This window comes from Leishmania major, chromosome 31 (genome assembly GCF_000002725.2).
Source record: "Leishmania major strain Friedlin complete genome, chromosome 31".
Lineage (NCBI taxonomy): Eukaryota > Euglenozoa > Kinetoplastea > Trypanosomatida > Trypanosomatidae > Leishmania > Leishmania major.
This window is the reverse complement of record NC_007272.2, coordinates 270,976-285,225: the sequence shown is the minus strand read 5'-3', so window position 1 is coordinate 285,225 and position 14,250 is coordinate 270,976. Positions and strand designations below refer to the sequence as shown.

Below are 14,250 nucleotides of genomic sequence, written 5' to 3'. Positions count from 1 at the left end.
TGCATTGTCGCCTCCCGAGTGATGGGCCGCCTCGAGATCCGTGTCTGCGGTGCCCGCAATGTGGCGAACGTGCAGAGGGTGGGTAAACCCGACCCGTACGTAAAGGTCAAGTTGGGCAACAGTAAGAAGTCGCAGATTAAATACAAGACCCACGTAGCCGAGAACTGCCTTAACCCCGTCTGGAATGAGCTCTTCAAGTTTCAGGTCGCCGACTACGACTCGATGCAGGTAGTGTTCGAGCTGTGGAACGACAACGTCATCGTCGACGACCTCCTCGGAAGCTACAGCCTCTCCCTCAACGGCCTAACCCGCGGCGTCGTCATCGATACCTGGGTGCTTCTCGAGGGAACGAAGGGCTCATCCTCGGAGCTGCACTTGCGCGTCCTCGCAGTGGACTTTGGCCGCGACCCGGGACCTGGCGACCGGCTCACCTTATCGCTCGAGGGGGATACCATGATGCCATCTACGGGCCAGACATACCGTCCGCCGAAGAACTACGTGCCGCCAACCCAGGGGATTGTACTGCAGTCGTACCCCCCTGCTCCGCTAGGGCCTCCGCCGCCGGTGGTCTACAGTCCCTCGGCTGCGCCGAGGCCGCAAGTACAGTACGGCTACGTGACTCCACCACAACCGCAGAGGTACGCATGCGGTGCTCCTCCCCCACCGCCACAGCAGCCGCCGTCGCAGGGGTACGGCTACGGCGCTGTTCAGGCGCCACAAAACTACAGCTATGGCGCGCCCCCTCCCCCGCAGCCCATGTATGGCGCCCCGCAGCTGCCGCAGTGTCTCCCGTACGCTGCCGGTCCTCCGCCACCCCAGATGTACGGCCCTCCCCCTCCGCAGCGGCGGCCGGTGCAGATGGCCTACGGTATCCCGCCCGACATGTAAGCGAGGCTGCGGACACACAGGGAGCCAACGCGCGTCGGCGCCTGTGAAGCGGGTGAAGAGAAGACCGCCTCGTGCGGCTCCCGGCGCATCTTGCAGCTCCGTTTTTTTCACTCCCTCCCCATCTCCATCGACGAAGTCGTGCGGGCCTGGGCCCGCGAGCCTCTGTGTGAGCCCTACATTTTGGTTGCTTGTGTCACCTACTTCCTTTCTGATGATCTGCTGCTCTCCTCCCCTTCTCCTGTCTGTCTTCTGTTGGGCGACACGTCGAGCTTCAGTTTCGCGCGCCGTCAACGCGAAATGCGGCTTTAGGATTTGAGTTTGTCCCGCTCATCTCACTTTATTCTTGTCCCCTCATGTGTCGCGTGTGTTGTCGGTCTCACATCGGTATGGATTCCTGTACGACGGTCACGTTTCCAGCGATCAAGCTCGACTTTTCTGAATGCGGTGTTTTTGCGTTGCAATCCGCTGTTTTCTTGCGCGTTACTGCCGTGCTGTCGTCTGTGCACCATTTTGCGTACTTGGTGCCAGAATCATCGCTTTACAATGAGAAGGCACGTGCCCGTTGCGGAAGGCCCTCGCGCGGTGCACCACTACAGCGAAAGGAGTAGCGAGTCTGATAGGCATGACGGAGGTGGGTGCGACTTCTGTGCGGCTTGCCAGCGAAGAGCTGCTCTAGCGAAAGACGACAGTTGTTCATTTCTGTGCTCCCTTCTCCTTCCGCTCTCGTTACGGTGGCTCACACGTCGTAGCTGCCGATGGTTCTTTTACTCTCGCCACCTTCTCTCGCGCGCCTTCTCTCTCACATCCATCTCTGATCTGTCCTCTTGTCACCCAGCACGCAGCACAAATACATATATGTATATGTATATATATATATACACATATATATATATATACCCGAAGGACTAGCTCTGCTGGTAGGTGTGCGCGGTAGCCAACTCTGTTCTCTCTCTGCTAGACAAGTGTGCGAGCAGTATACCCTTGTTCTCCAGGACGGCGCTTCACGCGTCACGCGTCACGCCTCCTTGATTAGACTTAAGACACACAAAAAAGAGGCGCTACACAATGGGCCGTCTGGAGGTGTGCATCTGCGGTGCGTGCAATATCGGCGGCACCCGAAAGGCTGGTATTCCCGACCCGTATGTGAAGGTCGTGATGGGCGACAGGAAAAAGGCGCACATCAAGTACAAGACCAAAGTGGTCAGTAGCAGTCTCAACCCCGTCTGGAATGAGGTGCTCACATTCCAGGTCGCCGACTACGACTCCGAACAGATCGTTTTCGAGCTGTGGAACAAGAACGTCATTGTAGACGACTTGATGGGCGTCTATGCGCTCTCTTTGAACGGCTTGACGCGCGGCGTTGTGAGCGATTTACGGGTCATTCTCACAGGCACGGGGCTCTCTTCGCCAGAGCTTCATCTACAAGTACTGGCGGTAGACTTTGGCGTTGATCCTCAGCCAAGCAGCATGGTGGTGCGCTCCATTAAGGAATACAATGCCGCTGCGGTCACAAACCCTGTAATGACCGCTACCGAGATGAAGAAGGTGACATGTGCAGACGACTTTGACTCCGTCCAGAAGCCGTCATCCAGCGAGCCGGCGATGGGCATTCCGCTACAGGCGCAGGTGGCGCCTCCACCGCAGCCTCTGCTGCAGCCGGTCTATAACCAGCAGCCAACCTTTGTTCAGCAGGCCCAGCCCTACCCGCTGCAGCCCGCCCCGCCAGTCATGTATCTCCAGCCGCCTCCGCCTCCGCCGCAGGTCGTCTATGTGCAGCAGGCGCAGCCTCTACCCCATCCCATCTACTATCAGCAAGCGTCACCGCCAGGGAGCTACTACGGGGCGCCTCAACAGCCGTACCAGTGCATGTACGGCCCGTCGCCGATTTGAAATGTGGATGCAGTGAGCACGCCGTGTTGCAGTGGCGGTTGCTGAGGTGGCACGTGATCCAGAGGGGAGCGTGGGGCCAGAGTGCAGAGCAGGAGTGCACTTCCTGACTGGTATGACCAGTACGCGTGTCCCTCCGTGGGCCTTGTCCCTTTTCGCGCCTGCCTCGCCAGCTGACCTCTTGAGGTGCGCTGTCTGCTGTCCTCTGATTGCCTCGGATCGCATAGGGCCCACCGTTTGGGGCCGTTTCTCTCGCTGTTGCCCGCTTTCTGCGCTGCCCTTCACAAGCGCAGCGCTCCGTCTCCGTGTATATGGATAGACGGATGTGTGTCCATATATCTACCGATGTCTATGTATGTGCATGCGCCGCCTTTTCGTTTGCGGGCGCGCTTGCTCCAGCGCCGGTGCCCCTTTCTCCCGCTCGCTCTCCGCCGTTTGCCTGCCGCCTTGTCCCGTTTTTTTTTCGTGTTTCGGCTGCACGGTGGCGGCCGCCTTTGCCTCTCCTCGCCTTTCGTTTGTCGCCTCCCTCTGCGTGAAGCCACGCACACGTGGTGCTGTCGGCGCTGCTCGCACCCCTTGCGTCGTAATGGGCGGAGCCGCAGGGCTTGTAGGCTTCCTCCGTGTGTCGCACCGGTAGCCGCTACTGTGTTTTATTTTGCGGCTCTGCGCTTCGCCGCAGAGGTGGCCGCACCAGCGAAGCGCATCTTCCTGCCGCCATGGAGCACTGCCTGCCCCTGCCCCGTGTCCATCTCTCGGTTGCCCCTCCCTCCCCCCTCCACCTTCGCGCCCAAAGGCATCCCTCTCTGTCGCCCTCTGATTATCCCGTTTCAAGAGGAGCTGCACCTCGCCCACACGTGACTCCGCGCTCACCACACACGGCTGATCACCTGCTGCCTCTCTCACTGGAACCCCGCGACATCTAGAAGGCCGTCATCTGCTTGGCACTCGCTGACTCGCCCTTCTTTTGGCTGCAGCTCTCCCTAGCGTGCGCTCTACTGCAACGCTGACATTGTACAACTCGACTTCACCTCCCCGCCCATCATGTCGATGCAGCAAGACTTTGTTCACCCGCGTCAGCTGGATGACATGCGGGCCATCCACGCCGCCATCAACTCTTTCAGCGGTGTCATGACGAAGATGATGGTGCTGATGAAAGAGCTTGGCACCACGCTGGGGCACGTGAGCCACTCCTTCGATGCACTCGCCTCTCTCACCTTTACCAAGGACGAGGTAAAGCAGTACGCGCGCAAATGTGGTGGAGAGATCATCAGCATGAAGGAAGGCATCGCCTTTTGCGAATACAACAAGCTCGTGCATGAGGATGTGCTGCACCCGGTTGAGCAGCTGAAAGAATCGCTGAAGGAGGCGGAGCAGGCGGCGAAGGCGGAGAAGAGTGCCTTCGAGAAGTACAAAAAGGCGAAACAGCGCGTCGATAAGCAGGAGAAGGCCTTTGCCGAGAAGAGCAAGCCCCTCGACACGAGTAAGTCGTATCCCACGCACGTGCGGGCGCGGAATAAGGCGCTTGTCTCGCTGCAGAACTGCAATAACAAATTCGAGGAAAGGTTCGTGATGTTGACGAGCGACGTGGAGAGCGTGACATCGACGGCACTCAGGCGCTACCTCGAACTCAACGCCGGCTACATGACGTCTGTCGTGGATGCGCTCACCAAGACGGACCCTACCGTAGAGGAGGCTGCTGTCTTCTACCGTCAAGAGAAGCAGGCGCACAGGCAGAGCGCTGTCGAGCAGTGCTGCTTGCAGGTGAATTCGGATCTGAGCACCGCTCATGCCTCACAGGGGTACCGGTTCGACCCGAGCAGGATGAATGGCTGCCTGCACGACACAATCATCTTCAAGCGACTTCCAAGTAGGCTTCGGCACAGCACAGGCTCTCGAACACGGTCTCTCCGGGTCAACCGCCCCGCTGTCGAATGACCTCGCCGGCCATGCCGGCCACGGAGGCAGGGGCGCCTTTGCCTTCCCGGGGTGCATCAGCAGTGGCGAGCGTGCAGACCTTGAAGCCTACCGCGGAAGCAGCGACCGCCACAACGGCCACCGTCATTACCGCTCCTCCATCAGCCGTCGAGGACAACGCTGACGACGAAGAGTTCGGCTCTATCTCACAGGTGGGCATCGCTGGCAGGGAGGCACCACCACTGTACACCTTTGCTCGTGGCCCGGAGTCGGTGGTGTCGTCGGCACCACCGCAGCCCGGCTACATAGCCTCTCACAACGCTGCCCTGACGACCGAATTCATGACTCGCATGGAGGCGAATAGCATCGCAGCCTCTGAAGTGAGCGCCCTCGCTAGACGCTGCAGCCCGTGCGACCCATCGGAAAGCACAGGCCGGCTTTGAATGCACCTCCTTGGATGGCGCAAAGTTGCTCTCCTTTTCACTGCTCGCTCCGTACCTATCTGTGCGCTCGGTGACCCGAACTATACCCGCGCAGGCCCCCCTGGGGAGGGGGAAGTATGGCGCTGCTTCTGATTCCGGTGTGTCGGCGAAAGCCGTTTCTGTTTTGGCTCTCCCCCCTCCACTATCTTTCCCTGCTGCAAGCTCGGCGTCCCGTAGCATGTTCTCGTGTTTCTCTCTTCGCATCTGTTTTAATGTTGTCATCTGTATGCGGTCAGCTTCTGCCCATGCGGCTTGTCTGCTATGTATAGGGACTCGGTGCGGTTGTCTTTGCACAGAAACTCACGGCAGTAGTCGAACTCTGCGCTTGGCGGCAAGCGCGCCCCATCAGCGCTAGGCCGATCGCCTTCGCGGAAGTGAGCAAGCGAAGGCGCAGCACGTGTGATGTGCGTGTTGCCCTCTCTCTCCTCGCGCAGCTCTCCCATTGCCCTCGCCACCCTTCCTTTGTCGTGCCCGTGGCCTTATCCCTCTTTCTTTACATACATACACCCTACTCGCCCCTCCCCCGACATCATAGCCGTTTGCTGTGATTTGACTGCGACCTACCGTGCTGTGCCCGGATGGCCACACCTGTGCACGAGTGCGGTGCGGCCTACGATGCCCTGCACTGAACCTCACTCTACGCCCTTCGTGACCTCCGTCTACTGCACCGACTCGCTGCCTCCCTTCCTTGCCCGTGCCTCCTCTTTATTCGCGGCTGCCCCCTCAGCACGGGGATGCCTGCAACAGACTCCGCGGCCTCTTTGCGACTGCACCGCTCGCTGCCGTTGTTTGACGTGTGTGCGCCTCCCTCCCTTTCATTCGAATCGCCGGTCTCTATCCGAAGTCTCACCTCACCGTCCTGCATTCCTGCGTTGCGCACGCGCTCTATTTTCTCGCTTCTGTTTCTCTTGCTCATCCCCGATGATGAGGGGACACACACCTCAGCTCAGTGCGTCGTCTCACAGGGTGTAGTGCACCCCACTCTGAGTGTGGGGAGCGAGCCAGGCAGCGACCCTCCTCCCCTCTATCCCTCTGCCAAATGCCGAGTCACTTCTGGCGGCGGCAGGGCCAGGTGCCTAGGCCGCAGGGAAGCGAGAGCGGTGCATCGCTGCTGGTGTCGGCGGCGAGGTCGTGGGTGGTGTTGTGCGCGGGAGAGCGCTGCGGCAGTGCACACGCTTGCGCCATCCATGTGATGGGCGGAGCGTCATGCGGACTCGAGTGTATTCCGCGTCCAGCCCTCGCACTGCCCACTGGTGGAGGAGCCTGAGTCGCCCCGAAGGGACTGCACCAGGTGGCGGCCGGCGAGGCGGGTGAGTAGAGTTCGAGACAGGGGCCAAACTGAGATGAGGGAGCCAGCGCATTGCTGCAACGAGTGTCTGCGGCTGCTTTGCACCACGCGGCTGGGCGTGTGACGCACCGGGTGTAGGGCGGAGTTGAGCTCGTGTTTTGTGGCAGCGACACGAACGCGTGGATAGGGAAACTTCCTAGTCGGTTTTCTTTAATCCGTTGGCGCTATCAAGGGCTTTTTGTTGTGTGTGTGTGTGTGTGGGGGGGTTGAATCAGGATTGCCGCTCCTCACCTTGGCTCCGTCGCGATGCATCCGGGGGGATGATGTTTCTTTTTTTGTTGTAGTTTTTGCCGTTGAGTGTTTAGCTGGGCGGGGATGGCGATTTACTGCAAAGGGTTGTTGAAGAGACAGTGGAAGGACAAGAACAGCAGCGGCAGCACGGCATTTCCGTCTCTGTGACGACTTTTAAAGTACCCGACCACCTACCCGGTGGAGTGTTGCCGACCCTCTCACGTGAATAGAAGAGTCCACTGTACACACGCCTCTGTCTCTGTGGGCACACTTTGTTGAAGCGATCACACATTGTTACGGGTGAGGGTGCCACGTCTTCGCTGATCGGTAGATCGTACTTGCGCAGGCTGTGTCACGCTCAGATCGTCTCCCTGTCTTTCTTTGTATATTCCGTTTTTCCTTCGATTCTTCGTGCGTCGCGGCTGTCTTCGCGGAAGCGCGTTGCTTCACAAAACTGAAGCCGCATTGATCGCAGACGGAAGCATGTTTGCATGCACGGATGGTTGAGTTTACCCTTCAGTATGACGTTCTCGACAGCGCGATGCGCGATCTGGAAACTTGCAAGCTGCACTGCAGAGCTCACTGGCGGCCATGCTTCTCCCCTCTGCTCGAAAGCAAGCGGACGAGGAAACGAGAAGTCAAAGGTGCGTTCTACCGTAGCCTAGATGCATTCTTGGCCGTGGTGGGGCTGTGGGCCTTTGTAATGACCCCGTTCCTTGTCCTGCTCGTCATCGTACTTTGGGATTTGTGCTGACCACGCGAGGCAGCGTCGCGCACCGCAGCTAGAAGAAGGGCGGTTGCCTGGCACGAGAGACGAAGAGATCGTCTGCTACTAGGACAAGCATATCGTGGCTGGTGTGTCCGTATAGCTGAACTATCCCTCGAAACCGCGGTGTCATTGCTCCAAACTTGCTACTCTTCTCTATCTCAACCACGGCACGCTACACTTCTCACCGGTTCCGCCGGGCCATGTTGCGTAGCCAAACGAGCCCTGCGCGCAATCCAACAGACGGGAGCACCCTTGGCCTTTTCTGTACCGCACAGCGTATATGCGAATGCATCTTTTATCATCACTCTTGTGCTCAGTGCGGGGGTTTAGCAGGAGTCGTCTAGTCGGTGTTGACTACACATGACAATACGCTCTTTTCCGGCTCGTCGCTGCATCCCCTCGTCCTCGTCGATGCTCTGCCTCCCCCTTCTATCACGTAAAACGCGCATTCCGCCACCGAGGTGTTGTGCGGGCTGATCTTGTGTTGTTTTTGTTTCTCAGCTCGGGACGTTGCTCGGGTCGAGTGTCAAGGCGCATGCACCTTCCTCGTGCTCCTTCGCAGCCGGCAGAGCTGTGCAAGCAGTGCGTTTCGGGCCCACCCACGCAGACTCTTCCTTGGTTCTGCGGCCCTCTCTTTCCCTTTGTGTCTGTCTTTGCCTACATGATGACCCATAAGCCGCGGTGCTGCTGAGCCTGTTGTTCTTCGCCATGCCCCCCCCCCCACCACCGCCACCACCACACACACACGCACACCTCCCTTCCCTCCGTGATAAATGCTGATTTTGAGAGACTCCCATCCGCGTTTTCCAGTGGCTGGTGAGAGGCAACGGTGGACGAATATGTGCACAGAACCGTCTCGAGCACAAATTGCACATGCGATGAGCATGTGAACGCACGAGTGCAACAGGAAACGAAGACAGGCCGCTTACCTGTGAGCGGATACGTTGTTTTCGCTCTATCTTGCGTGCGTGCGCACCCCATAAATGGCGACGAGACCATCCGCTTATGGTCGCCCCACTTTGCCCTGAACGCTGCTTTACAATTCTCCTTCATGTGCTGTGGTGGCATCCGGGTTTCGGTTTCTCTGGTGGGCAAGACGCATCCTACGCGGCCACAAGAGCGGCAGAGAGAGGGGGGAGGCAAAGAAAGAGGAGATTATCGGCGGCACCACCATTAGCTGTGAGCGGATTTGGGGGGGGGGTGTAGTGGTCAGATGTGTTGTTGTGTGTGCAGGCGCCTGCTTGGTGGAGCAATATTACCCCCTTCTCTTCTGTTAGCACTCTGTCTGTCTTCCCTGGAGGTCCGCCAGTTTCCTTGTTCTGTACCTCCGAGCGCGTAGGCACTCTCTTCGTAGACGCTGTGCGCCGTCGCTCGTGCTTCTGTTCTGAGACAGTCGGCCCATGCCTTTCCCACCCACCCACCCTCTCTTCCTTCGTGTTTCCTACCCCCCCCCTCCTCATTTTCCTACGCGTTCATGTTTTCTTGAGGGGTCTCGGCTCGCCCTCCTCTCGTGGCATTTCGTTTCGGCGAAAGGTGAGCGCCTCGCACAGACGCAGCGACCATACGAAGCGATGCGCAGGTGCGTATGCCTGTCGATATGTATGGCGATGGACGAGCATCGGCGAAGTGGCAGGGCAATGGATGCGCAGGTGCGGGGGTGCCTTTCGTGTGTGTGTGTGTGCTCGTGCAGGCGCTTGATTTCTGTGGCTGCCGTCTCCTCAGCGGTGGCTGCTCGCGTGCTGCTATTTTTGTTCCCCCCCCCCTTTTGCGTCTCTCGTCGGACGGACCACGATGTCCTTTGTACCCTGCCTCTCCGCTCCTGTTCTAGTCCTGCGCGGGGGTACGCGACACTAGGCACAGTGACACACAACTGTGGCAAGGATGGCTGACTTCATCGTGTACCGGTGTCGATACCAGCGAGCGGCCACCCATCTGTGGCTCTGCGCTGTTGTGCCGGTGTGCCAAACTCAGTTGCGAGCTATCTGCGTCTTCTATGAACCGTTTGGTTACTTTTCCCTGCATGATCTTCCTTGTCTGTCTCCGTATCGTTCTTGTTTACCATGTGTGTGTGTGTGTGTTTGTGTGTGTCTCCCACCCCCTCTGCGAGTGCGCAACGTTTTTTTTTCCCCCTATCGCTGTACACCACCGCCGTTTGCGGGTGAGGGTGTCCTTGTTCAAAAGCATTCATGATGTCAGCCAAGCGCGACCGCTGTCTTTTCGCCGGCGCCGCTGAGTTCTGTCGAGCACGCCTTTCCTGCAGATGTCTGTCTAGGTGCAACCGGGTGCTCTCTTTGCATGTGCAGTCCTGCCACCGGCACATGTTTGGGCAGACGTACACCCGCGACTTCGTTTCCTCCACTGGGCCTCCCCTTCTGTCGTCTTTTCTGTTTTGTGGCGCTAGTTTGCGGATCCCCTGCAGCCTCTCTATCCCATCCTCTGTCTCCTCTCGTCCCTCAGTGGGTCTGTCTTCCCCTCTGCACGTCGTTCTCTGCACGTTGCCCTCACCGCCTCTATTCCGCTTTCACAGCACAGCGTATCTTCATGTAAACGAGACGGGGATGCATACGAGCCATGGCAGCTGTTCCGCAGCAGGTACCGGTCTCCAGCACGGGCCGCCGTGCCCAGAGGGAGTGGGTGCTCAAGATCAAAGAGACGAGCAACCTGTTGTACCGCAGTGCGGCGCAGGCGCAACGCAACTTCGACCAGTACCTAACCGCCATGGAGTACGTGGGGGCGCTGTACAAGGACTACGGCGAGCTGCTCAGCACAGCTCAAAACAGCTTCCTTAATGTGCAGTCAGACGTGGAGGGTGTCGAGGACGTTAAAAACATCTGTGCTCGCCTCCACATCTCGATTCACAGGTGGGAGCACAGCGAGGAGCTCTACGCCGTGCGCAACCAGCTTCACCTGCAGACGCAGGTGCTGAAGGCGCACAGCGACCACTCGTCCAGGGTGCTGCAAGAGTGCGTCCAACGTGATGAGTTGATCAAAATGCACACGGAAAAGAGTGCTCTTCTTGCGACGAAGCTGCGCAAGCAGAGCTCCGAGGTGGACAAGCTGCAGAAGGAGTGCGATAAGCTCGACAGGAAGATCGCCAAACGCAGTGAAGTGGCCCAGAAGGATTTGGACGCTATGGCTGTCAAATCCACGGCGACAGTCCTGTCGCTCACCTCGCAGTTCTTCAAAGTCATGCATAAAAACGGTGCTTTCATTGCTGATCGCTTCTCGCCTGATCGAGCCGGCGTGGGAGCGCACGATTTTGACACTGCCAGCGATGACGCCGTCACTGGTACTCTGAGGCGCCTTCACAGTGTGCGCAGCGAAATGTCGTCCGTCGCGCCGAGTGCGGTGTACGGCCAGAACTACAACACTTTCCATCCAAGCGAGGCGGACACCCGCGTGTCCGACGGCGCGCGCAACTCCGGCATCCCGCTCCGGTATGAGACGAGCGTCCCGCCGGCAATGTCAGCGTAGAATGCGTGGGTGTGCGTGTCGGGGTGCTTCCGTGGGCGTGTCCGGAGAAAACGAAAAGCAGGGCAGCTCTCTGCACCTCATCACGTTCGTCTCCCTCGCTTCCTCCTCTGCGAGGCGAAGGCGAGCGTCGTTCTCTTCTTGCCTCCCTTTCCTGCGGTGCTTGCTCCGATATCCTCGCGACTGAATGGATTTCTCGCCTCCGAAAAGGGCCATCGGCACATGCGTTCGCATGGTCTAGTTTTCTTCTCGCCTTTTTGCTGTTGTTAGGGCACACACACACACACACACGCTCTCGTTTCGCACGTTGTCGATTTCACGGTTGAGGCTTCACCGCCCTTAGCGCTGCATCTTGATGGAGAAACCGTCTGGAGAGGGAGGGACGAAGAGGACCTTCCGCAACTTTCGCCTCAGAATGCCAAAGAGCGAAAAGGAAAGCCGAGAGAACAGGGGCTCTCTCTCCTCGCATGTCTTGTTCTCATGGCCCGGGCGATGGACTCCGACACAGACGCGCGCGATTCTGTTGTGTACGCTCCCTCCTCCGTAGGTGTCCTTCTTTCTTTATCGGTTTGATGCATGGATGGGGTGCCTTTCGGCTCTATTTTGTCTGTTGTACATCTCTTGCATATTCGTCTTTTGGCGAGTCCTGCCGCTGCGCACTCCTCATGGCATCTTTTTGTTGTTCAAAATTTCTATCGCACTCCTATCGCTGACGATGTCGCGTGTTTCTAGAACACAATCTCCTCCCCGTCTCCGACACACACAGACGCACAGACACAGACACAGACAGACGACCGCGTCATCATCATCAGCTCACCTCACCCACTTTCTTGAGGAGTACCCGACGCTCCTCACTCACTTACTCACTCTCTCTCTCTCAAACGGGACAAAAAAACACCAAGCGGCCATCTGCCCTTTCGCCTCCACGGCAGCGCTGCCGTGACATGCCGCCGCCCTAGAGGCGACCCTGTGCAACACTTCCCTTGGACACCCTTGGACGCCCCGGCGCGTCATCCCATGCGCTGGAGGTAACGCAGAAGAGGCACTAGCGTGAAGAGCGTCAGAGCCCTGCTCTTTTGGCTTGCGTGATTTTTCTGTGTTGTTTTTTTTCTGCGCGCAGGTGCGTGCATTCATGCGTGCCCCCTCCCCAGCACACACACACACACACACACACACACACACACAACAAGGACGACGACAACGGTGCTTTTGTGGAGGAAGACGGAAGAGGTCGCGCCAGCCCAGTCAGAGAGAGATACCGTAGCGTCGCATGCGAGCCCCTTGACCAGACAGAGGACAAGGATGCACAAGAAATGACGGCATGGAGTCATTTCTGTGGTGCTTCCGCGTCGTTTCACTCCCGCCCTCCTCTTCCTTTTTTTGTTATTTGTGTGTGTGTGTGTATGTGTGTGTGAGGAGAGTGGAGGAGTGCTTTCGCCCCTCCAACACATCCACTTACTCTTCTGCAATGATCGGCTCTGTTCATTCCGCTGGATTCTATCCCCTTCGCTTTCGATTGTTTCCCAGGCGCCTTAGCGCTCTACACCGCCTCTGTACTTTGTCTTATGCTGTCGACAACGTTCGCGAGCGCAGGTCAATGCACGAAATGAATACAAGATGCATGTGACAGCAGCATGCACGTATGCCTACGGGTATCGGTCTCGGTGTACCGGCACATGCTCCGCTCTCTGCGTGCGTGAGCACTGCCACTCACTCCAGTGGGATACGGATGAGTACACCATGTGCGCGCTGCCGACGATGGGTTCGTCTTCAGTGCAGCGTTCGTTTGACGGGGTATTCCAGAGGGCGTGTGCCTGCATACGCGACTTTTGCGTACAGCAAGGCCAGCTACATATGGCGCTCTGATGCGTCATCCATTTCGATCACACCTCCTCTCTCTCTCTTCTTTTTCGTGTCGAGGCACGGCAGCAGCGCGACTGTCACACATACCGCCACAGGACAACCTCCGCTCTCTGCCGCAGCCCACCACCGCAACAGCAAAACTATTGTGTGCACGTCCATGGTGGTGTAGCTCGGTCTCATTATTCCCCATTTTCCGCTGCCCCCCCCCCCCCATTATCTTCCGGCCCAGCGTGCACGCGTACGCGGTGTTAGCCTCCGCTGCTCTTCTTTTCCGTCCCCCACCTCCGTCTCCGCTCACGACATCACCGAAGATATTGTTCACTTCTCTCCCTCCAGTGGTTATCCTTCGCTGTAGTCCGTTCCGAATGCTTTCCTCGGCACCCAACGACTTGGTTCAGCGCGAGCAGCGATGCGGTCGCCTCCGTCGATTATGCGACGGGGCCGCGGAGGCGTCACCAAGGGCCGGAGGCGGAGCCGCGGTATGACGCGCCTCTGAAAGAGGCGCCTCAAGGCCATCGCCGCAGCCCACAAGCGTACTAGCGCCGTACTCCCTCGCCACGTCGCGGAGGTGAAGGCGGGCACCCGCATCGACGCCTGGGCCAACGTGCGAAGCTTCACAGCCCTTGTCTGCACGGTGTCTGGCGCGCTGCCGTGCAAGGGGATCGCCAAGCCGCTGACGGCACGGATCGAGGGCGCAGGGAGTCGCAGACACCTTGCGAAGAATTGTTTGTGTTGGCATGCGGAAGCATCAGGATGAGCATTACACGACCTGACGGTGATCACGAGCCGCCGTGAGGGGCAGAGGAAGCGAACGGAGTCAGAGTCGAAGCTTGGTAAAGAGGTGCGCAGCACCTGCGGTGACGCGGGCCGTATCCTTGGGCATGGATTTGGTCGGACTCGTCCGCAGCTGGAATGGTGGAGTACGCACGATCATTCAGCTCGTTCGCGATCAGACAACACCGAGCTCACCAGCCGCAACCTTTAGCGTGGCGAGCGCAAACGGGCAGACGGGCACCTGAGTCATGCAACGTGTGCGCCCGGCACGGGAGCCCCAGAACAACCTGCGAACCTGTCTGACCTGTAAGGCGGGCAGTACAGTGAGAGCGGTAACGACGAAGTGAAAAACGCGAGTAAGGATATCCCAGCCGCGTTCCCGCCGCTTGCAACGCCGGGTGCCGCACAGCGGCAGGAGAGCGCCGGTTTTGCCCGCGGTTTTTTGTTTTTTTGCGGCGCCACCGCGAAGGACGAAAGAGGCAAATGGAAGAGCCGGGCACTGGTAGGAATGCAGTTGTCCTTGTCGGCCTCCGTCGGAGTGAAGCCGGGGTGGCCGCGCAGGTGCGTGTGCCTGTGCCTGTGTCTACGGCAGAAGTACAGGGAAGCCGCTTACCCCCATTGAT

General features: G+C 58.6%; 4 protein-coding genes across 4 annotated transcripts; all 4 read left to right on the top strand.

Moving 5' to 3' along the window:
• Positions 1 to 21: 21 nt before the first annotated feature.
• LMJF_31_0790 (putative c2 domain protein) lies at positions 22 to 888 on the top strand (the record flags this gene model as incomplete). Its single annotated transcript, XM_001685012.1, has 1 exon — positions 22 to 888. One exon carries the CDS (start codon positions 22 to 24, stop codon positions 886 to 888), a length of 867 nt encoding a protein of 288 aa, XP_001685064.1.
• A 1,065-nt stretch (positions 889 to 1,953) lies between these two features.
• LMJF_31_0780 (putative c2 domain protein) lies at positions 1,954 to 2,778 on the top strand (the record flags this gene model as incomplete). The annotated part of the gene is made up of 1 exon (XM_001685011.1): positions 1,954 to 2,778. The coding sequence occupies one exon, from the start codon at positions 1,954 to 1,956 to the stop codon at positions 2,776 to 2,778; it is 825 nt and encodes a 274-aa protein (XP_001685063.1).
• A 1,038-nt stretch (positions 2,779 to 3,816) lies between these two features.
• On the top strand, positions 3,817 to 4,710 carry LMJF_31_0770 (conserved hypothetical protein; the record flags this gene model as incomplete). Its single annotated transcript, XM_001685010.1, has 1 exon — positions 3,817 to 4,710. The coding sequence occupies one exon, from the start codon at positions 3,817 to 3,819 to the stop codon at positions 4,708 to 4,710; it is 894 nt and encodes a 297-aa protein (XP_001685062.1).
• A 5,380-nt stretch (positions 4,711 to 10,090) lies between these two features.
• LMJF_31_0760 (hypothetical protein) lies at positions 10,091 to 10,993 on the top strand (the record flags this gene model as incomplete). The annotated part of the gene is made up of 1 exon (XM_001685009.1): positions 10,091 to 10,993. One exon carries the CDS (start codon positions 10,091 to 10,093, stop codon positions 10,991 to 10,993), a length of 903 nt encoding a protein of 300 aa, XP_001685061.1.
• Positions 10,994 to 14,250: the final 3,257 nt, after the last annotated feature.